Below are 25,460 nucleotides of genomic sequence, written 5' to 3'. Positions count from 1 at the left end.
TTCCTGAAGTCTACATTATTATTACTCACAGACATCAACTGACATTTTTATTTTACCCAAACTTTTATTGCTTAAAAAATAATTGCTTAAAAAATAAATACTAAGCCCTTAGCAGACCACCCTGGATGGAAGAAGGTTTGCCACTTTGGGGTGCTCCTGGATTCATCACTATCACTGGAGGCTCAGACGGTTTCGATGACTAGGCGTGCCTTTTTCAGCTCCAGCTGGTTTGCCACCTATGATTCCTTTTGGACGGAGATTATTTGGCCACTGTACTCCATGTTCTGCCAACTTCCAGATTGTATTAGTGCAGTGAAGATGATGCAGAAACTTCAGTAGGTCCAAAATGCAGCAGCCAAATTGCAGGCTGAGGTTCCATTTAGGTCTGATTTAACCCATTCTAAAACAGTTGCACTGGTTGCCTTCATTTCCAGGTGCAATTCAAGATGCTCACATTGGTGTTTAAAGCCCTAATATCTGAAAGACCACCTGCTTTTAATATTAAACTTCTCTATTGTAGCATCAGTTATTACCCTACAAACATTGCGTGCCTTTGCAAGCAGTTAAAATATCTTTCTGTTTATTTGCTGACTCTTACTGCAAGATTTATTTTTTATTCTTGTTGCTGTTGTTCCTGAAATTATTACTATTTAGATAGTTAACTGTATGGATTTCAATGGGGGGGTTATACACATATATATTGTAAATGGCTTTGAGATTTATAAATGAAAGATAATATAAGGTCCTTTTAAAAGATGAAATATTCCCTTCTCCATCTTTTGCTTTACTTTACATATATAAAGTCTGCAGCCTTTACTCTGCTATCAAGAAATGGTTCATGTAATGGTTGTTCAGAGTTTATTTCACAGTAACAGAAAGGTTACAATTTTCAATTACAAGAAAGCCATTTCAACAAGACTTATTTCTATAAACAAATATAAAATCAAGATGTTACCTTAACTGTGTATTTCTACAACTTAGGGAAAAAGAAAGCCAAATTAAATTTGTTTATAAAATATCCCAGCCTAAACATGTGGCTTTATTAACATCCTATACAATACATTCTTAAAACTATATTCATTTTGAGTGTCAATAGCACCTATTTATAAAAAGATGCATTTTGCAGTTTAATGAAGTGCAATACACCTCACTAAGACAAACATTTAATTAACAGATCTAGAATAACAAGTTAGAGTACTGTACTCCTTCAGCAATTCACTGCATTGACATTGTACAATACTTAAGGGAAAAATAAAGGCTACATCCTATCAGGGTAAAATGAAGCCATTGTTTTTTCCTTTGATGCAGCATTTACGCTGTAATATACATACAATATAATTAATATTTATCAGCAAGTTGGCAATTAAGTATTTCATCTAATACTGGATATCAAATTTTGATTTGACAAAATGTTACATGTCTATAATTTCAAAGTGAACTAAATGTGTATCTTATTGGAGTACTACCATTTTTATTTCAGTAGTTTCACACAAGTTGATAAAACATGAATCTAGTCTAGTAAATCAAAACATCTATTTTCACTACTGCTTAATAGAACATATCTATTCCATTAGAAATACTTTTTAGCAGACCAACTTCTGTTAAAGCAAGGATCTGAAAAAAAATTCACACATTGCCAGAAAAATGACAGATTGCCTTCTGCTGCAAGCTATAATTTATATTGAAAACTATTCTCCAGTATAAACAGGACAAGCACTCAGGAGAGTCACACTGGTTTCATATTGAAATCCTGTGCACACCAGCTCTTGCAGAGGTCCTCAGCACTGAAATATCTTGGAAAGAAGGCTGAGTACAGAAGCATTCACTACTGTTTAAGGGCTGAATTCTATTCAGCAGAATTAAGTGGTAAAGCTGTTCCTGAAATGCATTGTATGCAATGTAGAAATCCATTTCTACAAATGGAAAGGTGGCATGTTTCATTTCTTCATTCAAACTCTCCCCTAGCACACAGCAAGTTAGAGAGACTGCTAAGAATAGTCAAACCTATTCTTTCATTTGAAATCTGAACTTGTGCAGACCAGGAACCACTTTACTGCCCAATTCTGCTGGTATATAGATGGCCCTGAGGCTACAGAAAGTCCAGCAAGGCTCAAGGAATGTGATATACAAAGCTAGATAGGAGAAGTACTTACAGTCACATTACAAACATCCTTGGAACACTGTAACATCTGTAACTTAATAAATGCTTGTCTTCGTGCACATATGACTCTGTTGGATTGTATTCCTACGCTTGGATTATATGCATAAAGAAGAGAGATAATAGAAGAAACCCCAGAAGCTGTAATTTCAACATCATTAAGAATAAGATATGTATCAGCAGTGTAATGCCAAGACAGTTAGCAAAATAGTGGAACTTCAGTGATGGCCTGGAAGAGAGGGGAAATTTCCAAATTTTTCTACATATTTATGATTTGCACTACCACCAAATCAGCAATACTGCTTCTGAATACATTACATGAAAATTTTTGAAGCTGGCTATACAAGTTACTTAGGAAGCTTCAAATTTTATTTGCATATGTATAGATTAAAATGCAGTAAGGTTTGGCAGGTTGAGCAAGGAAGAATACTTTATTTCTCAAATATTTGCCATAACTTTGGGATGTGAGGGAGATACTAGTCTGACAAAGACTTGAAGTCTGAAACATTTTAAAACAAAAAAGTCACACTGTTGTGCTAAGAAAAATTAGTCCAATGACTTTTCTAGATCCACTTGTCTATTACATCTGTGGTTGTACCACAGCACATTCCTGCTTTTGCTATAGCAGAAGAAAGCAATTTACAATAAATTGTTCATAAAATATATTCTTTTACTTTTAATTCAGAAATTTTACAAGGCTACTTAAGAGCATTTGAGAGCTTAAGTTTTGCAACACTTTAGGAGAGCTTATGCTAGGAATTCATTGTATTAAAGATTTATATTAAAATCATATTAAGTGCAGTTGAGTAGGAATCTGACTTAAGAGATCAGGTGCTTTAAGTTTTCAAAGTAGCCTGACACACAGGGAGGTGATAATACTGTATTTCATCAATGTGCAGGAATAATTAAAGACTGGGCAACAGTCTTCCCTTGCTCATGCAATAATATTGATTAAACGTGATCTTTAAGTATATATACTTATCCTACCACTGTATGCTTACTCAGTTTTACATACTGCATATTGTATGTATAATACATTAATGCCAATTTTGCAAGCAGTAATAAAACAGGTCTGGAACATAAACTGTTCTCATTTAAACAATTATTTTAAAGAAGAGGTATTCAGTTATCAAGAGACAAATGTAAATTTGGAACAATCAAGCATGGAGGAGTATACCTAATTATATTCTAACATGCTTTTCCTCTGCCTTGCATCTACACTGCGGCCAGTGAAGTTTGAGCGGCCAGTGAAGTAAGAGCATTACTTCTCAAAGTTATGTGACCTATTCATTGCAATACAGTTAACACTGTAGGCACAGAAATACTTTAGAAATGGCTGCATGAAAAGAAAGAATTTAGTACAGGTGACAACTGCTGCTGGTGCATTTAACAAAAGGTTTCTCACATAGTTTCAGTCAATTGGAGGTAGTTGCTTGTCAATAAACTGCTTCACATCCATCATTTCCTGTTAAGGGATAAAAAACAGTGATCTGGTTTAATTATGCATATTGCAGGAATCAATACACAATAAAACCAAGCATATGGCTGGATTCCTTACAATGCAAAGTCATTCTTAGCCTAGAAAGCATTGATTCTTTTCCATTCAACCAAACTTAAAACACAAACTGTCATTTTACAGTACTAAAAAAGAAAGTCCCACATACAGTCAGCCTGCCATTGTATCTGCACCGTTTTGGACCAAGAGTCTTTCCAAATGGAGTGTGTTGGCTGCAGTGTGTAGATGTGTCACGCAAACACTCCTCATGCTCCTTCTAGGGCTGGAAATGGTTAGTTTAACCTCCAGTTTGCTAGTAAAACTGATTTACTGTGTTGCAAAATGATGCATGTCTAAAAAGTGTGTCATCAACATGAAAATTTTGGAAAACTTTGCTCTAACCTGTGAGTCCCATTGAACTTACTGGGACTTATTTCTGAGTACAGATGTATGACTGCATTGCATATAATGTCAGCAGGTTCCATGCTAAGGAAGTTAGAATTATGTTCCGAAATACTGGATATTTAGTTGGTTCAAAATGTGATATTACTTAGAAAGAGGAAGTGCAGGACAATGTTAAGTCTATTACAGTTGTATCCTATCCTTCAATTGTATCTATTGAATGAGTTTTTAAAATGTTTAATAACTTTCAACCAGTTCTTGAAAATAAAATTATATTGTTACAATTGTTTCAAGGTCTTATATACTAGTATGGCTTAAATGGAAAACAAAGAAACAGAACATCACTTCAGATGACATCAGTATTTTGTAGAACAATTACCTCAATACACGAGCTATGCATCATTCCCGAATAAGTTTTAAAACTTATGTTGCCAGGATTTAACATAGTCTTTAGTGTCTCAGAAGTGACAGAACCAAACATAAGCGGAACTAAAGGATCGCGGTCACCATGGCACTGGAAAATGGGAATGTCTCTGTTGACACAGTTGATAGGACCCTGTCAAAAGGCAATATGTTAGAACATTAAGAGGTGAAAGGTATGAACAACTTTTTATTTTAGCCCTCTGAGCAGTTCACCACCCCTTTCATCTCATTGCTCTATGACATAGGTTAGTCTGAGTCACAGTGGCTAGGTCAGCATCATGAAGTCAACTTTGTGGCTGGATGGGAAAAGGAATCTGGAAGGCACCCCACTGGCTAAGCCTCTCATACTAACACTTTAAGGAAAATATCATTTTCATGTGCTGTTCTAGTGAAAGGTCCTGAAGAAACATCCAGCTGATATCACAATGCCTTCTTTAGAAATGCATGAAACCTGTTTTAAGTTCTTGGGTTCATGAAATACTGTTTATATTTTTCTATAGTCAAGATCTAAGAAGAGAAATGGACCAAACAGAATGCTCTTTAACTTGCTGTAAGCTGCCTTTATTACTGACTGTGATAATTATGCCTTTCTGTCATGAGAACTGAATGCAGAAATATAAATGGAAAGCTTTTTTAATATAACCAACCTCAGTTCTTTTGAATTTTAGAACAGCAGTACACTACCTGTGGAAATGAGGTCCGCAGCGGAAGCCAACAGCTGAGTGCTACAATACCCCCCAGCTTCTGATTTGTTGTGAGAGCTGTGTACAGCGATAAAGCTCCTCCCTAGTGAAACCAAAAGAGCACTCATTACTGCAATTACATATTAAAATATGCACACTGAAAATGCTGTAATTTCAGCTAGGCTTCCTTACCAACATTTAGAAACTGGTCAAACAGCACATCTGCATTTTTATATACTAGAATCATAAACTCATAGATCTTTACATTAATGGTTCTCAAAATACAAGGCAGACCTCCTTGAGGCAATATGTTCTCCCACTACCCCAACTCCCTTCAGGTGTGTTCTGTATTTGAATCTTTCACTTCCAATCCTTGGGCCGACTGTAAAACTTGTTTTCCTATGGGCACTTCTTCTACAAGGACCTGGAAGGATGTTGGAGTTCAGGTGGCCCAGCTCCTTTCCTTTCATTTGGATAAGAATGAGCAAAGTGGCTGTGTTTGGGGACACTACTGAGGAGGCACAAAGGGGTCTGTGAAACTATTTATTGTAAAACTGTATTTTAAAAATAGCAAATCTCTCTTTGTTACAGCTTGCTCTAGGCAGTCTCTGCTGTACAGCAAATGCAACCATACTAACTCCCATGCACAAGAGCCATACTTAATTAAGCATATTAGTCCTTTATGATAGCTTGAGCTCCAAGGGACCACTTCATCTCCTGTACCTCATGCTGTTAACCTAGAAATTATAACATTTACAAGCCAAGTAAAAATGATTGACATATATTCTTCAGTGGTTGCTCCACAGATTGTGTATTCCTGTATCAGAGTGCATGCCAAGATCAGAACATTCTCTAAAAGGTCTGCAAGGTATATTTCAGGTAGAACTATCAGTGCCAAGAACATATGGAACTAACTTTTATTTTTAGCATATTTTATGCGTTTGAAAATTGCTGCTCAACCTGAGCTTTGAGGAAAGGTAAATAGGAGGTATGTCCAATTCACAAAGACTCCAGAAAAACTTTATGCTGCCAAATGCTAATCAACTATGATGAACATAGGCACAAGAAAATGTCACTAAAAATGTGCTGTGGGTCTTTTGAAGGTCACAGAAAAAAATGGAAAAGCTATCTAGATTCTATGTTATATGGTAATAATAGCAGGTGTGTCATACTATAAAAGTCACTTTCAACTTACACAGAAATAGTGCTAGATGTAAAAAAAAAGTAATTGGCTTTACCTGAGAAAATCCTCCCAAAATTATTCGGTTTGAGGGTATTCCATTCCTTACTTCTTGCTCAATAAGTGCTTTCACTGCAACCATAAAAAGCTAACTGTTAATGGTCATCACAAAAAAGTAGACAATTGACTGTCATGGAGAGAGCCACTGTGGGGCTAACAGGTAAAGATGAGACATTTATCCAATTATCCAGCCGCAGGCATGGCTACAGATAATGAGATCAGAATCTTCTCTCTTGCTAAGCATATAAAGCCTCACCTAAAAGACTACCTCAGGACAAGGTAAAACAGGCAAAGGTTTAAATTGAAATACTTTATTGTCTCTTGTACAACTTGTATACAGTGAAATTACACGAGCACCCCCCACTCAGCTCTCTTAGTCTTAATTCCCCTCGTTTACTGACACACACACACACCAAACCCAAAAGTCAGTTGCCCTGTTGTTATTTTTTCATTCAGCAGCCTAACAGCCCACGGATAGAAGCTGTTCTTTACCCTGTTGGTGCGACTAATCATGCTTCTATATCTTCTGCCTGAGGGCAGGAGATCAAGAAAGTGCCAGCCAGGGTGTGAATCATCCCTGAGAATTTTCCTCACTCTCCTGAGGCAACGTTCTTTCGCTGTTTCATCCAGTGGATTCACGGGACAGCCCATAATACACTCCTAGCAATCAGTGAAATTCTACTGATTCTTAGGTGACAAATATGACTCCATCTACCCTAAAGTTATGGTCCAAGACACCTTCAAGAGGGTGAGCCATTTTCCCATTTTGTCTGCTTACCTGTACTTTGTCTGCTTACCTGTACAGTATATACCAATTTTTAACCCAAGGCTCCCGAAGCTGTAAACTATATATATTAATACAAATAAAATATATAATAAGTGCAGCTGATCAATCAAAACAAAACTGCATAAGAATTGAGCCCCAAATACAGATCATGTAATAGGATTTGATTATGACTAGATGGAGTGCATTGGAGGTTGCAGAAATCTCGCATTCTACTTTGGTTAGTTATGGTAGCAAAGAAGTAATCAGAACCACCTCGTTAGGGTTTCTTCTCAAGTTCAGATTAGTGGTACCTCTGGATGCAAACGGGATCCATTCCGGAGCCCCGTTCGCATTCTGAAACGAACGCAACCTGCGTCCGCGGGTCGCGATTCGCCGCTTCCATGCATGTGTGTGACATCATTTTGAGCGTCTGCGCATGTACAAGTGGCGAAACCCGGAAGTAACGCGCTCCATTACTTCCGGGTCACCACAGAGCGCAACCCGAAAATACTTAACCTGAAGCTACTTCAACCCGAGGTATGACTGTACTTTAAACTATTTGTCTGCAACCTACCTATTTGTCTGGAACATAAATGATGCAATTGCAAGTAGAAAAAGGGAGAATGAAGAGAGGTGAGAACTAGGAATAGTATTCAAAAAGTTGAGTGACATAATGGGATACAGCCCCTGGTCAAAAGAAATGTCCTGACTACAATGCCACAATGTGGCAACACCCATTCTATTAAGATTGTAGTCATTCTGTGGTTTGGATCAGAATAGGAATAGGGGCCCATTTTTCCTCAGAGGACTGAATTCTGGGAAGGCCCAAAATGTGCAGGGTGACCATACACATAGCTTTTGTGACATGCACTAAAAAATTGGCTCCATTTTTCACTGTACAACACAGAAACACAAGCTGCCCATGAAGATGTAGTTAAATACCAGTTGCTGGGAAGGACAAGAAGAGAAACCACTGTTGCACTCATGTCCTGCCTATGGGCTTCCCATAGGCATCTGGCTGGCAACTGCGAGAACAGGATGCTGGACTAGATGGGTCTGATCAAAAAAGCTCTGCTCATGTAGTGAACATAACATTGTTATAGATAGAACATACCATTCTCTGATGCTTGCTTAATCCCAGCTTCATCTTCCTGTGAATCTGGAGCGAGGCCAATGATATCAAACCTTAAATGAAACAATGTAGATAAATTTAGTGGGAAAGGTTTTAAAGCACTACCTGGCTTGCTTTATTTATTTATTTATTTTTGCACAATCAGGAAGTGATTAAAAAAATGTAATCCATAGTATTAGCAGAATAAAGCCTTTTTCTTTATGCTGTAATATAAAAAGGGTGACAAAACCTTTGGTACTGAAAGTCTGTGTATCTAAACTTTTAAAGATAATCTAAGTGGTGAACTGTCATAGGTCAGATGAGGACTTGAGAAACAGCCTCTTCCAAGGAAAGCAAGCAAGGTAGCAGCTGGACAAGAACTAAAAGCTTACACGGGCTATAGCAGGTTTAGTCAATGTGTTGCTGCAGATGTTTATGAACTACAACTGCCATCATGCCTGATCATTTGTGATGCTGGCTAGAGGTGATGGGAGTCAGGCACCAACAGCACTTGAACTACCACTCAACTACAGGAACAGCGGGAGTTGTATCATCAAGACAAATAAATTGAGTGAGTAAAGGTTTTAGGAGACTATGGTGTAGCAAGCTTAAAGGTTAGGTGGCACAGTCAACAGTAGATTGAGATACAGAAACCTGAGGGGGAAATAGCCAGAGTATGTACAGGCATGAAAGACAGCCAAGGAAAGAAGAGGACAAATGAACAGGCATAGAAAACCTTACGCAGGGTCTTAGGGATCAAAGCTGAATGCTTCTGGAAGGAAGGGATTGTTGGGGAGAAACAACAGTGTTTGCAAAGAATTGTGGCTGAATGAACGCAGGATGGAAATCAAGGATCTGAGGAAACAGTTCGATGGATGGAGTTGAAGAAGGGAGAGGCAAGCAAGAGGTAGGGTTAGCTATACTGGTCACTTTTTCTGGTAATATGTCTGAGCTTTTAAGCACTTTGTGAACGATTATAAAATGATATAGCTTTTCTGCCACTAAATCTGTGTGTAGGGAAGAATGCTGCCTGCCATCCAGCTTTTATAAGTCTTAGAGCTCCAATGTAGGCAACTCTTAACATGAACATGAGCTTTGAAACAAACCACAGATCAGATCCAAACCAGAGACAGTTACTGTGTCTTTATGATAGGCATAAAAGGCACGTTTATGATTGAAACTAAACAGCAACATGTGCTATACAGGAGGAATACAAAGCAAACTCTGAACAAAACCATGTGTCAGTACCCAAATTCATGTGAATGAAAGGAAACGCTGGCATAATGGGCAGCAATGTGTCTGACTATATGCTCCAGGCACCCCCAACCTTCGACCCTCCAGATGTTTTGGGCTACAATTCCCATCATCCCTGACCACTGGTCCTGTTAGCTAGGGATCATGGGAGTTGTAGGCCAAAACATCCGGAGGGCCGCAGGTTGGGGATGCCTGTGCTAGACTAAACATAGGCCTCTTCCTCTTTGAGCTGCAGTCCACAGAAAAGACACAACTGTGACCATAGTGCTTTATATCACACATTACGTGAAATTAAGGTTCAATCAGTTTTTATTGCATCCATATCCCTTCCTCATTTTACTATGTAGTGACCAAAATCAATCTCCTCTCCTCTGTCTCCTTCAATATTCCTCCATTTGGAATAAATAACATTGTACGTTCAGGGACAGAGAATGCAACAAACCTTTAAAAAATGACAAAATTTTTGCAAATCCACTACTTACCAAGAAGGCATAGCCATGTTCATGTTTAAAGAAACTGGCATAACTGGCCTGGAAATTGGGGAGAATTTTTTTAAAAAAAATTAGTAAAAACATTCAAAACAATCATTTTCATGTGTTTCTGTAATATGTAAATGGTACCATCACTAACTCCTGATAAGATCATATCACAATAGGCAGATCTCCTTAGTGAGAAACTTTGTAACTGGCCAAGACAGGAAATGAAATTTTCTGACCCTCTTACCGCTGCTCAAATACCTGTCATGTCTTGGTCAACAAATATGGTGACCCATCACAATTAGTGCTATGTGAATCACGTACATTTCTCCACCTGTGCTCACTGACCCACTGGGAGCCAATAGATCATTTCCTGGTATTTCATACATTCTGTTTTCCTGTGTTCCTTCTGTCATGAAACAAAATACATGTTATGGACCTATTCTTTCCTACCTTTTCAACCTACCAGTCCCTAAATAAGACTGAGCATTTTGATCCAAGACTTGGGCATAAAGGGCTTTTTTCCATTCCTGAAATCTTTTATCTTGGTTGGCTTACTTGGACAAGGCAGTATAATACATAACTTAGGATTCACCATGAAGATTTTGTGTGTTTGGGACCCACCTTCAGCCCCACCCCTTCATTGAAGTCATACTCCTTGTTTTGCAGTTCTGTCAAGTGGTACTTCCCAGGTGGTCCCAAGCCACCATTTGGGAATCTGTGTCCTATAATAAAAAAACCGTACATACTTATAAGATACATGGCAAAGCATGGACTTAATGTGGGATATTGAAGATTCTATCACTTTAAGTCGTAAGTTTAATGACTTCATTTATAGCTCATGTTCTCTTTGAAATTCATTTTTGTGTACCTGAGAATGATCAAAGCATGGTTTTTTCAGGCTTACACCTAAATTACCTTACTATTTCTTCAGTCTCTCTCTAAAGTGTCAGGCTGCACTCTGTACCACAACCTGTACAATGCCTCAAGTTATTTAAGGATATTCCACAGGAGAGGAAATTCTAATGTAATCCAGAGCCCCTGTAATGATAAAACCTAAAAATGTTTCAGAAGGAAGCCTCTAGGCGCCTGCATTTCCCTGCTACCTTGAATTTCTTATTGTTGCACCATACTGTTAGTCACTCTGTGCTCCCTCTGGGAGAAAGGGTGGGGTATACAGAAACAAATAAATAATACAGCTGGGGAATCTCTTGGATGCATGCTGTTGAGCCCCAGAAGCAGATTTTTGCAGCCATTTGGTCATCTCAAGCAGCTAGAAATTCTAGATGCAGTTAACCAAGGATTTGCCTTCTTGTCTGTATTTAATTTTAAGAAGAACCAAAAAGCTGAATGTATAGCAACTCCTTGTTTCTCAAAGAAAACCTTCAGGCCGTCTGTTACAAAACATGTAATTGCCATCTAATTTTGAAAATGGGGTTGGGGGAAGAACAGTAACCAAAAAGGATTACTATACTTACGCATGTGGGCAAATATACTTTATGTGTGGGCTTCTGATTCCAGCAAATGCTTCTGCCCACCCATGTCTATTAAAATACAGACAAAACAAAAAAACAAAAAAGCTTGTCATTTAAAATCTTCCAGTTTAAATTTAAATACCTATCCAAAGTCATTACTTATGTCATAATTTAGCCATCCTCTTTTTTAGTATATAAAACCCAACACTTAAAAGGAGGATCCATTTCTATCAGGTTTTTTTTTAAAATTTGATTTAATCAGATTTCCAATTCTTCAATGTTTAGATCAGTATTATTTTGCAGTTTATGCTGACTACAAGGTGAAGACTTGGATGCAGCTTCAAGACTGAAAATAAATAAGACAGTAATGTAAAGCAAAAATTATTGCTACAGCCAGTTCAACTGCACACTTGTTAATTAAATATTAATTTCAAAATGTAACTTTTGGTAACTCTAAGCATCCAAAGATGGCAGTCCTGAGCGGACTTACTACAAAGTAAGCCCCACTGGAACAAAAAGACATTGAAGTGTATAAAATAATTACTTCTGTAGGGAGGAGCTTTAAGGAAGCACAATGTGAAAGAAAAATATTAGAAGAGGATTCCCGTTTATTCTTTTCTAGACTAATTTCCAGCCATTAACTTAAATCAGGTGACAACCTGCATGTAAGTTTAAAAGGATACATTCCAGGGCACTATTTAAACCACTAAACACATTTCAAGGACTAAATTTATTCTTACCTGAATCTTTACACCCAAAACCATACATAGACTCCTTCCATAGCCAGAAAAACAGGGGGAAATGAATGGTGATTGGGAGAAGCCCAGCCACCAACCAGGGACCCTTGGAATAACAGGATCAGTGTTGGGGGGGGGGGGAGAGATGTTATTTCTGCCACCCAAGTTGTTCCTGGAGACCTATGCTTTTCCCACCCTCCCTCTCCCTATGCAGGTCGATGAAGAGATTACACTCTCCCAAGGAGAACAAAAATGAAGGTGTATATTGGGAAGTGTTGCCCAATAAATAAACAAATAGTCATGACTGTTTAGCCATTGAGAGAAAAATAGAAGATAAAACTCCTGGCCACCCTGAGCTCAAAGGTGGGGCAAGAAAGTTAGGTGGGGTGCCAAGCCAGTTCTACAGGATTAAGGCCACTCCCACTGATAATACTAACAATGCTATACTGTTGTTCCATGTGGCATGCGCAAGGGAAGTAAAATGCAGAATTTTTTTAAAAAGTAATAAAACTAGTCTGAAAAATCCCAGGATATAGTAATCCTGTTCAGAAGTAATGTTATTAACATACGGAGGTTGAGCACTGCATGTACACAAGCCAGTAGTAAGCTGTCATGAGGGGAGCTTATGTAGATTCGGCTGCGGTGAGAATTCAACACATAGCATATTCTCTTGTAAGTAGCAAGCTGCATTTTTAATGGCTAAGATCATATAGCAAGCTAAATATTTCACTTACCCAGTATCTCCTAATCCATGAAGAAATATGACCTAGAAGTTAACAGCACATTAATTAGACCATTTGTTTTTAAAAAATATTACATGGTACAAAGCTATCTACAGTGAGCATGCACCTAACTCTTCAGCAACTACCCACATACTTCCATTAAATCTTGACTCCACATGTAAATAAATAAAGGGAGCTCATGTGATAAGGACAGAAGAAGGATATAACTGTTGTTCTCATTCAAACACCAGAAGCCATCTATACAGTAAGGCTTCTTTGACAAGCATAAGCTCACAGCTGGTTCACATATTTTTGTATTTGGAGAAGAATATGAACAGTTGGTTGACAGTTCTAAGACTGCTTTTAATAACCATCTTGAAAACATATTCCATATGGCTAGAATTGGCTAGTATGTAAAGCTAGAATTCCCATAGCAGTGGAGTGCAGAGAAGTGGTTCAATGCCATCTATTTTGTATTCTATTTGCACCTTTAAGTTATAAGCAATATTTGATTGGAGGTTACTGGGTTTAATTCTTGTCTATTGGTATTTACAGTTGTCTATAGTGAAAGCATTTGTTGAAATGTATTTGGTAGTTGAACTGTGAACCACATTTACCTTGGGCACCTGCTTGAGGTTCACCTTTTTCTTTTTTCACAATGAATCCATCATGTATGTAAGCAAGTCATTCAAAACTGCCTTAGCACGGCAGCTCCTCCACGCACTAACTATCATCCTGAGTACTGGACCACCATGTTGATCAGTTCCAACCTTGTGATTATGCCCATAGCACTGTAAGAAATGTAGTGTTGCGTTCCTCTGACTTAGTGGGACTTCCAAAGAATCATGCACAGGACTGCATTGCACATATTTTAAAGATAAAAGAATTTGGGGTGGGGAAAACCAGTGCAGCAAGGCACACATAAACTGTTCAACATACAGAGCAGTCACCTCACAGATCACTGTGTGTGGTCCCTCCTATGCAAAAGCACCCATGAGAACCAAAACCCAATTTGTATTAAAGTTTGTGTGATCCTGTTCTGGTTTGACCTTGTAGTATGAGCTAGGTAGCAAGTTTCTGAGCTGGGAGCAAAGCCAGGAAGCTCAGAACCACTTGGCAAGAAGAAACTGCATGCTGGTTGATGCTCTGGTGGTTCCATTTTTACCTCTGCCCTCAAAATAGCACTACAGAATCAAACTGGCCACTCATATGTCTTTGAAATAAATTGTTCTTGTTTTTTCCTTTCTTTCCTTATAATGAATGTTTATTTTGTCCTTTCATTGTGATGAGCCTTTCTATATTCCTTTTCCTTATAATTATTATGAGTCCTCAGGGATATAGGGTCCCACCAACCTAATTAGAAGTAGCTTGTGCTGCTCATCAAGTTATTCATTATAAATTCTCACCACCTAAGCAAATAAAATGCTTAGGTGGGACACTCCTGCATGGAAACTAACACTAAAATAACTCACTTAGCTCTACTTCGCACTTCTGGTTATTCTGGTGCAAGTGTTCATATTCCAAACACTTTTGAAAGAGACAGCAAAAGGTGATGAAATGTTTTGTTGCAGCCAAGTCTCTCAACAAATGAGAGCATGTGCTGGCTTCCCAAAGCCTTCTCAGCAATTTATCCGATTGCCGTGACATTCAGTTGCGATTTTCCCACCTGCCCACACAGGATTTGACACCGAGGCCGTGAAATGCAAAGTATTTTTAATTTTAACACAAGAAATTACTACTTAGGGTCTTGCTCATAAACTTGGATTAGCACCACCTGAGGCAAGGAAAGGACCCAAGCGGCTGCACGGTCTTAATTAAGATTTTCAAGCGCAACAATGCTTTGTTCGGCTCATATTGTGAAACCTGGCGGTATTCGATTCTGAGCTTGGCCAGATTTTGTTTTTCTTCCCTGAAATGGGAGGAAGGGGAAGAGAACGCTGCTTGGTTTCTGCAAGAACTGCTTGCAGAATATGCATCTTTACCATATGTCAAAACCGCGCGTCTGTTCATACTGCGTACATAACATCCACCACACTTAAAAGAGTAAGCCCGGCTACCTCGAGCAAAACCCAGGACTTTTACCTACAAGGGGGCGGCGGCGACTGAGGTGCAGCTCAAGGGCATTACCGCCCAACGGGAGACAAGCGAGGGCGCCTGTCCAAAAGCCAGGCCAGGGGCAGGAGGCGGGGGGGGGGGGGAGGTGCTTACGACACTGCTGTGGGCCCTCCGACTCCAAAGCAAGTCGCGCTGCGTTCCGCGGGGCTTCCTCCCAAAAAGTCATTGAGTTTAGGAGTGCGACACCCAAGACGCCTCCCCCCCCCCGACAGCCCCTGCCTGGTCAACTCCCCCCCCCCCCCAAAAAAAGACCACCCCCTCATTACGAGAGGCGCCAGGCGCTGCCGCTCCTTCTTCACTCACCGCGGCGGTGGCCTTTCTGGCGGCCGGGACGATGGCTGGCAGCGGGGCAGACATGTTGTTGCCGCACATACACTGGACTCTCCGACCCGCAGGGTGGGCGGGGGGAGGCCGGTGAGAAACCGTCGCGGGAGGGAGGAGGAACGGGCGTGGCGGGGAAACGGATTGGAAGGAAGAAAACGGGGAGGAAGCTGGGCCGGGCCCGCCTTCCCCGCCTCCTACGTCAGCGGAGGCGAGCGAGCGCACGCCCGTGCGTGCCTTTCTCTTGCGTGTGGCGTCAGCAAGCGAGGGCGGCCGTTAAAAGGGGGGCCCTCCCAAAAGCGTGTAGGCCTCTTCGGGTCGCTCGAGCGCCTGCTTTGTTTCTGTGGGATGGATTCGCACACGGGTGGTGGTGGGTTTTTTTTTAATTAAAAAAAGCACCACAACGGCTTCTGCTCAGCCTGCTTCTAGTTTATTATTGCCGCCGCTTTTTGTTTTCTTCTCTCAAAAGGATGGGGAACGGGGTTTCGACTTCGTGGCCCGCAGCCAGGCATGATGGGAGTTGTAGTCCAAGCAACTTCTGGAGGTTTACCGTCAGGTCCCCGTCCCCCATCCTCCCCCCAGGTTTCCCCGCACCTGCTGTAGAGTGGCCGTAAAGAAAATGGAAAAGGCAAACCAAAAAAGCTTCCGAGATAAAAGAGGTACAGAAGAACATAACCAAAAGTCTTAGCTTTAATCTGCCATTGAAATCCAGAATATTGCCGTCCTACCAACAAAAGGAACAGCCCGGACACAGCCTGGATTCCTGCTTTTTAAAACTCTGGTCTTTATGTAAGAGTAATTTCAGAGGTTTTAAAACTGCCTCGGTAAAGTTTTTCAAGAGCAGCATATAAATAGACAGGGAGCTGCATTTGTATTGGAATTAGCACTGCAGAACTTTATTTTAATTTTTTTTACAAACTTCAATGAAAATATTAAAAACATTTACCAAGCAGAGTGCTTCTTCCAAGACACTTAACATGTACAGATGTTAAGGCTGGTATGCAGTCATCTAAATGGCATCAAAATAAACCTGGGAAATCTTTTACATTACAGATTAAGCTCACATCCACAGGGCATACTGTAGGGCTGTTTTTAATGTTTAGAAACACGCAAATACAAAGATTTTCCGGGGGGCCCTCCCATACACAAAATAAGAGCACAAGTTCTTTATTTCTGTCTTGCTTCTGGGTGGGCTTGCTAGTGCCCAGCACTCGGGGCAAAGCTTTGTGGCACAAATCCAGGGCCCAATCAGCAGAATGAGCAAGGTTGGTTTGTGTCATTTTGAAATAAGTGAATACTTTCCCATCTACAGAGAAGTGGGATTAATAACATTTCAGGTGTAAACTTACTCTTCAGGACTGTTAAAGTGGTATAAAACCATCTGAGTGAGATTGTACCTTTCTGCATCTGGTGAAAGGGGCTTCACAGCAGTGGAGCTCTGAAATGCCACCCACCTTAAAATCCAGCTGACACCAACATTGGCTGGCTTTTTTGCTGCTAGCTAGACTTATTTCTTCATCCAGGCTTTTAATGATGTGGTTTCTTGATGCAGTAAGGCTGTAATTCTACCCCCCCCCGCCCCTGTTTACCTGGGAGAAAGCCCAGCGGGGTTACATCTGGGTAGACATTAGGAAGGATTTCAGCTGAGGCTACTGATTTTGTAGTATGGAGGTATGACTGACTTTCTATTTTCATTTTTTATTGGAATTGCATTGCTGTTTTCACTGGAATGGTTAGCTTGGTTTTATATTTAATGTACTCCACCCTAGAACCACTTGCGGTTCAGAAATGAAATAAATGATAGTGACAGCTGTTTTGCAGGAGACAATGTATTATTGTTGTTGTTGTTGAATTTATATACCACCCTATACCCGGGGGGTCTCAGGGCGGTTCACAGAATATAGTAAATGTAAAAATCCAAATGCAGCGCAGCTGTGATCTGGCAGCGGTGTCGGCGTGCTTCCGCCTGCAACAGAAGCGAAGTCTGGAACCGTTGTCCTTCAAACTGAGATGTGATGCCCATTCCATTGAATTCAGACACGTTGTGCTTCCCCTCTCTCAAAACAATGGATGATGATGATGATGATGATGATGATGATGATAAAAAAATAAAGGATTAAAAATACATTAAAACATCAGTCATTAAAAACTTCCCTAAACAGGGCTGCCTTCAGATGTCTTCTAAAGTTCAGTAACTTGTTTATTTCTTTGACATCTGATGGGAGGGCGTTCCACAGGGTGGGCGAGATACCAAGACAAAACGAGGAACCGGGAGAGGTGCCTCTCTATTATTTTCTCTACAGCTACAACATGGGGTTGATGGTGTTTCTGCGCCGGCGCAGAGCCTGCTGATTGGTTCTCTCTCGTGGGCTCTCCCTCCTCCCGCCGCGCCGCCGCTTCCTCTCTCCTTAATTCATTGCCCTTCGCTCGCGCCGGGGGAGCGATGGCAGCGCGGGCTGGAGGAGGCGGAGGGGGCCGCGCCAAGGCCTTGGAGCTGCTGCGGACCTTGCCCAGGGTCAGCCTCGCCAATCTACGGCCGAACGATGGCGCCCGGAGTCGGGTGAGTTGGAAGCTGGCGGGTGAGGAGGGAGGCCTTGGCTCCGCGGCTGCCTCGCTTGACGCTGCAGCGTTAGGCCGCCTCTGCGCTGCTAAGCGATTTTCCCTGCCTCCCCTCCCTTATTCAGTGCCGCCTGCCCTTTTTTTGATAGGGTCACTGGTGTCTCTAAAGGGACCCAGAAGAAAGGAGGGGCACGTTTAGCTTATTTCCCGTAAGTGGCCCCCTTGTGTGGCTTCATTTTCTTCACGTGGGGGTGACCTTAGAAGTACAAAAGGATGCCTGTGTGCATGTTTTTACTGGACCCAGTCATATTGCATCTGAGTACAGTACACAATATTTTACCTAGAATCCTGTGGCATCTTAAAGTCTGCTCAGTTTATAGTGCATGATATTTACTAGGAATGAGCGTGCTTCATCTGAGGCATATGTAATTACAAATCTTACAGGTATATGTATATATACACACAAGCACTGATATTTAAAAAGTTGTGAGCAGTTTCTAATGCCCATATATTTCAGTCATAGTTTTCTAGCATTGTTACCCTATTCTGTACAATTCCCATATTCTAAAAATACTGAAACACTAGGCTACGTAAACACTATACTTTTAAAGCACACACATATCCTAGGAGCTGTAATTTGTTAAGGTTGATAGGAATTGTAGCTCTGAGGGGTAAGCTACACTTCCCAGGATTCAGGGGGTGGGCATGCTTTAAATGTATGGTGTGTCACTTATGGGAGAGTAAAGCAGTTAGAATGCATGAAATCTGGGGAGGAATGATTTTTTTAATTGAAAAGGTGAAGTTTAATTTATGCTGCATTCATGATGCAAAATTCTCTATTCCAATTGCTTCACGTTTTATATAAATAATAGTAGAAATGAATTGAATTAGTCTGTACGTGCAAGGAACAATATACTTTAAAAGTAAGCTGACACCAAAAGATGGAAATAATCTCTTGCTCACGAAATCTTATGCCACAATATGCTAGTTTGTCTTAATGCCATGGGACTTTTTGCTGCAATGGCTGGAGCTTTTCCGGTAGGAAGCATGATTTGTGGAATAACCGTTAGTCATTTTTTCTGTATGTAGCAGGGAACCCATTACAAGTTGTGGAATTTATTTTTAGACTATTATCTGACAGCTTCCATACCTCTGCCTCTTTCCTACTCACTTTTCTACACCACTCACCTTGCTGTGGATTATGCAAATTAATGGGGTTTTATTTTGTGGTGTGTTCCGAAAAGTCAGACCTTATTTCCTATACATGCTTACTCAGTATTAAGTATCACTGTATTCATTGGGGATTTTTTTCCAAGTATGTGTGCACAAGATTGTACAATCTTCTATGATATTTTTTTTAAGGGGGGTACCTGTGTCACAGAACTATTCTTTCACAAATAAACTGAATATGTGTTATGTAACAAACTGATGTTTGGCTATTTCCTTTAGGAAAAGAGTCGGCGTGAAAAGTCTCAATGGAGGAAAACAACTCACAGAAGCCAATGGAAAAGAGGAACTCGTCCTCGATTAGGCTTTGAAGGAGGCCAAACTCCATTTTATCTAGTTATTCCAAAATATGGCTACAATAAAGGTCACCAGTAAGTTTGCTTCCATGATCATTTTCTTTTTAAAATGTCTGTAGTCAAAATTTATTGAAAGCACAATCCAAACTCCTAGCTGGGAACAGTGGGGTGGACTGCTGCATCCAGAGCCCTCCAGTTGTGATAGTGAAGACAGAAGGTGGGGGCAGGAGGTAATTTAAATTATTTTTGCTGCACCATCTCCAGACTGGTGTAGTTGAAGGACACAGATTGGGGCCATTGTTAGTAGCTGGAGCAGCTTTCAAAATCAATACACAGCACTATTTTAGGTCCATTAATTTCATGAGTCTACTCTGAGTATAACATACTTGGATGTAGCCCAGTGTATTTTTCATTTTGGGGGGGTGTCTTTTTAAAGTAAACCATGGTACAGTATCACTACATGCAGACATGTAGAAAAACCTAAAAGCGCTGCTGTTTAAAACACATGCATATATTTAAGAAGGTAAGGCAGAACAAAGATGAGATTTTTCACGTCTTCGCCTAAATTGTTGAGAAATGGAAAAGAAACTAATGATTTATTTTTCCAGCCTCTCACAGAGGAAAGAGGATTAGCAAAATGCTCTTTTGATTCAAATTACTATTTGTTCCACCATTCTCAAATCCCAAATCAGACCTGAGGTGCCTAGATAGAAGTAGGGGGTGTCTTGATGCGCCAGTCATAACAGGTGATGAGGTTGTGCATTGCACTCAACAGCAGAACCCTACTCAGTTTTAATCTGGCACTGTACTTGGTTGTGTACAGAAGTGAAATCAGTTGGTGCACAGCTTAATCTTTTGCAGCTAGAGTCAAGGAACACTGCTAATAATGCTATCAGCAACATGATAAAAGTAGATTGGAATCCTATTATAAGGAAGGAACAAGAAGCCAAATTTCTATGACAGTATGTGAATATTTGGCATGTGCGGAGACCATCCATGGTCCGGAAAACCTATCTTGCTCATGCAAGAGATAGTGTGTATGGAGTGAGAATCTCTCCATCCCAGTTCAAGCGGCCCTTCGCTCGTGCCTCATTGCAACCAATATGTTTTTTATTTTAAAAAAAAACACAACAATGATAAAATTCAGTGGGATTGCTTTCCAGGTACGATTGGGATAGGGAACCTGGTACTTCCCAGAAGTTGTCGGATTCTCAGTAGTGTGGGATTAAAGGTACTATAGTCCAGCAACCTCCCTGTGATGGATATCTTGGGTTGCACCCTTTGCACTTAATCCAGTAGTAGAGCAGATCTCACTCACTTCGGTGAGACTTTCACAGGAGGAGCTTTGCAGTGCATTTTGTGCTTAGTATATTCTCATTAGTTCTGAAATTCTAAAACAGTTTTCCTTTGTTTGTACAGCCTCAGGCGCCAGTATCCGCCTCTCACTCTCAAAAGGCTACAGTACCTGATTGACTTAGGTAGAGTTGACCCCACACAACCAATAGACCTCACGCAGCTGGTAAATGCCAGAGGTGTAACAATACAGCCACTCAAAAGAGATTATGGTATCCAACTTGTGGAGGAGGTAGGTCTGTAATGCATGATATTTTAAGCCATTTAGTTTTGGGCATGTTCTGTTTTTTTGTTTTTGTTTTAATAGATGAAGACAAGTAGGTATCACTCCACTAGAGAGCAGTATACATTATCAGATTGCTTGGTTTTGTTTTGCTGGGTAAGACACATTCTTAAATCAGATAATTTTAACAATGGAAAGCATGGAAAAATAGATGAAAGTTAAATCCTAGTTTGGTGAGTAGATGTTTGATCAAAATTCTTGGTGTTGCACACAAGTTTTTTAAATGTAACATAGATTCCAGAGATGAATGCAGCAAAGTGGGTGAACATTATGAAAATAAATTCAGAGTCCAAAGATGTATCTCATTCCTGGGCCATATGGCATTTTGGATTTGCAAAGCAAAAGCAATCTGCTTTTGAAACTCCAGAGAATTTCAAAATCTGTTTGTTGTATGTCAAAGGAGTCTAGTTTTAAATAGCAGAAGAAAGCAGCCAAATGATTTTTTCTAGTCTTACAGCTACTTCTGTGAAAGCAAATATTGCATCCTGTCAGCTTGACTTGCTGGCGTGAATAGTTCAAAGCGAATAGGTTTTCAGTCTTTTTTATATGGAGATGTTTTTGATGAAATTCTACATTCTGTTGTAATGGCAAATGCTAAATAATTTCTGTGATTCTAATTATGAAAGGAGGTGGTGAACCCTACTGAGCATCAATCTTGAGTGCAGCAGGATTGCTATTTCATATTTTCAACTGGGCTCCACGAAACAGCAGCTTAGAGCCTACCCCATGTTTCTCAAGACAAATCCCCAACTCTCAGGAGAGGATTTTTGAAGGGATACAAAGTGGAAGAAGGGATGGGAAAATTTCTTTCTGTTTGAGTTACACTGGTTTGGATGCCAATATAAGGTATCCTTTGCTCTCTCTCTTTTGATGAAGAGTAATGAAATTATGTTATATTCCATGCACCTGAACGTCTGAGACCCATAAAAGGTTTTCAGTTCTTTGCTGCACATTATAGAGCATGATAGCTGAATAATATGAGCCTGTTGATCTTTATGTGACCTAACCACTCTTCATGTGAACTTGCAGGGTGCCGATACATTTGCAGCAAAAATTAATATTGAAGTGCAGATAGCATCTGAGCTCGCCATTGCTGCTATTGAAAAAAATGGTGGCGTTATTACTACAGCCTTCTATGATCCAAGGAGTGTGGGTAAGAATTCTCACTCCCTCTGTCTGTCCAAGTGTTCAGTATTTTCTAATTCAGTGTTTATTTTCATCGCAGCTCTTTATCAGCATATACAACTAGTCTTTTAGATGGTTCTTGAGGGCAACCCTTGCATTTTTCCGCAACAACAAAATGCAGAAATGAGCTATGAGCAGAATTTCACCTACCATTTTAGCTGGGCTGGTGTAAAGGGTTGGCATTCTTAGGCCTGCATCTTGCTAGGGAGATTATTCAGAAGACATGGATCCCCCTGCCCCCGCTGCTCTGTCGCCTTTCTCTTGCTGCTTGAGTGAGCAGCAGCTGGAACAAGACGAGGAGGGAGCAGTACTTTTCTTGCCCTCTGAACAGTCATGCAGGCTGAGCCCAAAAGAAGAGGGCAAATGAATGGCCAGCAGTTATCTGTCTGGAAATGGTTGTTATAGGTGGCTTGTAAGCAACACAGATATTTTAGCTTACAAGGTGAGCTGACTGAGCACATCTTGCCCATGGACCCTTCCTAAACCTGGCACTGGCACTGCATGCTTTCCTCAACAGCATGTCTTTAAATAAACTGGTGTTAAAATTGCACGAGGGTCTCTGTTGCTCCTTCCCCCCCCCAATCAACCTTTCACTTCATGTGTTTTGATTGCATGCAAATCAGAGACCATTCCTCATTCAAATGAACTCCTGGATTTAGTCTATTGTGCCTGCATAATAGAATTCCAGGTGCTTCCCTTCCTGTGCTTTCCTTTTGCTATAGGAAAAGTAACTACTGCAAAAGGGTCTTGTCTACTGCACTTTTTGCCGTTTCGGACCTGTAGATTTATGTGATTGCTTTATGTGAAGACAAGTTCTATGTAGGCAGCTACTTAAGCTATTAGCAGGGTTGGGGAACAGAATCTTCCTCAGCTCTGTCAAAGGTCACTACTGAGGACATTGCCTAAAGTTAACATTGCTTTTGATGTTAATATATGGAGAAGGCACTACAGTACCCTGGACCCAGACTGTTTATGGCTTTAAAGATAAAAAAATTATCCAAATTTAGACCAGAAACAAATGGATAGCCAATTAAGGTCATCCCGGATTAGTGCTTTATGAACTCTGGTCTGGTCCAGCCATCTTCATTTCATTAAAATAAAAAATGTTTTCAAAGGATGTTCCATGTACAGCACAATGTGGTAAACTACTTGAGACATTAGGGCACATAAGACAGGGGCTAAACCCATTTTATCACAAATGGGTGCGGTAGATTTGTCAGCCAGTGCTGGAGAACAATCCACACCTGTTTAAAACTGTTGCTTTGCCAATAGAAGTACTTGCAAGCTATGGAGAGGATGTGATTCCTTGTCCAGCACAGGCATATTTCCCCATATCCAGATCAAGTGGCCCATTTGCCACCAGTAACTCAGTCTTGTCTGGATTCTGCTTCAGTGTGTTCACCGTCATCCAGGCAGTTTGGCCAGTTTCCCTATGGAAAATAAAGGGAACAGACTTCATATTCTCTGTGCTTGACTTCATATCCTCTAATTGCTATAGATGAATTCAATACGGAAATCTGCTGTTGTGTAAACATAATGGGCCCAAATAAGTTAAGCGGCACCTTTTCCAGATTAATTCTGAATTTTGAATGTCATTCCTAAGAGATTTCCCCACTAGAGGTATAGCAGGTGTATATGGTTTGGGGCACATTAAAAATTAAAATATTTATTTCTAAACCACCCTCCATCAGTTATGACCTAGGGAGGTTTACAGTCAAACACCAAAGCATTACAACATTGTAACATTCAATTAATAATTTCAATCCAATTTATAACCATATAATCAGAGGAGCTGACAACATCTATCAATTTGTAGCTGGTCTCCAAAGGCCTAGAAGGAAGAGGTAGGTCTTCAGCCAGTGCTTAGAATCCACTTAGAATCCTATGACTGTGTCAGTCTTACCTCCAAGGGAAGGGTGTTGGATAGATGGGGAGCCACCACAGAGAAGGCCCTATTCCTCACTCAGCAGGAGGATGTAAGCTAAAGAACACAATATTTATACTACACTAACCTTTCGGCAATGAAATCACAAATGCCAGAGTAGCTAATACTGTATTTTTTTGTTCCATTATTTTGCACATAGGTATTCTTTGCAAGCCAGTGCCCTTTTTCCTACAAGGCAAGCCTATTCCAAAGCGAATGCTTCCTCCTGAAAATCTTGTCCGTTACTATACAGATCCTAATAATCGTGGCTACCTGGCTGATCCATCGAAGATTTCAGAAGCAAGACTAGAGCTTTCCAAGAAATATGGTTATGTCTTACCAGATATTACAAAAGATGAACTCTTCCAAATGCTGAGCACACGCAAGGACCCCAGACAGATTTTCTTTGGCCTTGCTCCAGGTTGGGTGGTAAACATGCCAGAAAAGAAAATTCTGAAACCAACAGATGAGCACTTGCTAAAATACTACAGCTCATGAATGCTCAGGTTGGAGGCAACTGTTAAAAGAACTCAAAACACAAAACTGTATTGTCACTATTTTATATTAATACACAGCTAGTCACAGTACAAATAAAATAATAAAATGTTGACTGTATAATAGTTCCATAATCTGTTTTTTAAAAATTCCTCCTTTATGTGAGATAAGTTGATTGGTATCAGGATTTCCTTCTGAGTATCTAATAAATGTGCTTTTCACCTGCTTACAATCTGCTTTACAGTGTACGTATACATACAACACCATCCTCTAGCTTCTGCAATTGTTTCTGGAATCATATAATCAAATATTTTGTTTTAAAATAGTAATCTTTGCAACTATAAGTAGGCATCATAGAAAAACAAATCAGCTGGCACATATGAGCCTCTGAATTCCTCTGACTGGTGTCTGCTCCCTTTTCTCTAGCCCCACAGTCACCTTTCTCAAGCTTTAAAGCATGCTGTGGTGCTGTCCCTGCTTCCTCTGCTGGCTCTTCTGCTCTGATCCACTTGTCAAAACTACTAGGATGCTTCTTTTGATGTTGTAGCACAAAACTCTGCTTGAGCAAGGAGCTAACTAGATGGCACAGAAGCGGATTATACATATATTTTTCAATATATGAAGAAGCCACAACTCAGTCTAAAGACAGGTTTCATATTACTATGTGGTATAATTGTGGTAGCTGCTGATGTGGATACACCAACTACACTGAAGCAACTCAACTCCAGGTTTTTCAGTAATAGTCATGTCAAACTCCCAT

At 40.2% G+C, this 25,460-nt stretch overlaps 2 protein-coding genes across 3 annotated transcripts; one reads left to right on the top strand and one right to left on the bottom strand.

Annotated features, from left to right (window-relative positions):
* Positions 1–844: 844 nt before the first annotated feature.
* LYPLA1 (lysophospholipase 1) lies at positions 845–15,580 on the bottom strand. Of its 2 annotated transcripts, XM_053396155.1 has the most exons (9): positions 15,361–15,580; positions 12,955–12,986; positions 11,487–11,552; positions 10,015–10,062; positions 8,282–8,352; positions 6,400–6,473; positions 5,163–5,264; positions 4,435–4,611; positions 845–3,623 (listed from the first exon to the last, which is right to left on the bottom strand). In XM_053396155.1, the coding sequence occupies exons 1-9, from the start codon at positions 15,427–15,429 to the stop codon at positions 3,570–3,572; spliced, it is 693 nt and encodes a 230-aa protein (XP_053252130.1). In that variant the 5' UTR covers positions 15,430–15,580; the 3' UTR covers positions 845–3,569. The 2 variants fall into 2 exon arrangements, with proteins under 2 accessions (XP_053252130.1, XP_053252131.1); XM_053396156.1 differs by lacking the exons at positions 12,955–12,986; positions 15,361–15,580 and adding an exon at positions 10,633–10,733 and having other exon boundaries at positions 11,487–11,558.
* A 2,148-nt stretch (positions 15,581–17,728) lies between these two features.
* On the top strand, positions 17,729–24,823 carry MRPL15 (mitochondrial ribosomal protein L15). Its single transcript, XM_053396154.1, has 5 exons — positions 17,729–17,938; positions 19,387–19,535; positions 20,880–21,045; positions 22,126–22,249; positions 24,366–24,823. The coding sequence occupies exons 1-5, from the start codon at positions 17,822–17,824 to the stop codon at positions 24,701–24,703; spliced, it is 894 nt and encodes a 297-aa protein (XP_053252129.1). The 5' UTR covers positions 17,729–17,821; the 3' UTR covers positions 24,704–24,823.
* The last annotated feature ends 637 nt before the right edge of the window (positions 24,824–25,460 follow it).

The sequence above is a fragment of the Podarcis raffonei genome, chromosome 7, assembly GCF_027172205.1.
Source record: "Podarcis raffonei isolate rPodRaf1 chromosome 7, rPodRaf1.pri, whole genome shotgun sequence".
Lineage (NCBI taxonomy): Eukaryota > Metazoa > Chordata > Lepidosauria > Squamata > Lacertidae > Podarcis > Podarcis raffonei.
This window is presented reverse-complemented; position numbering and strand designations above follow the sequence as displayed.

Bases quoted from the DNA above. Each gene is read 5' to 3' on its own strand.
- LYPLA1 (XM_053396155.1), bottom strand. From the start codon at position 15,429: ATGTGCGGCAACAACATGTCTGCCCCGCTGCCAGCCATCGTCCCGGCC. The intron at 10,063-11,486 runs GTAAGTATAGTA...CCCAATTTCCAG, and splicing joins AAGTATATTTGCCCACATGC to GCCAGTTATGCCAGTTTCTT. The intron at 4,612-5,162 runs GTAGTGTACTGC...GCCTTTTGACAG, and splicing joins TGCGGACCTCATTTCCACAG to GGTCCTATCAACTGTGTCAA.
- MRPL15 (XM_053396154.1), top strand. From the start codon at position 17,822: ATGGCAGCGCGGGCTGGAGGAGGCGGAGGGGGCCGCGCCAAGGCCTTG. The intron at 19,536-20,879 runs GTAAGTTTGCTT...TTGTTTGTACAG, and splicing joins GGCTACAATAAAGGTCACCA to CCTCAGGCGCCAGTATCCGC. The intron at 22,250-24,365 runs GTAAGAATTCTC...TTTTGCACATAG, and splicing joins CTATGATCCAAGGAGTGTGG to GTATTCTTTGCAAGCCAGTG.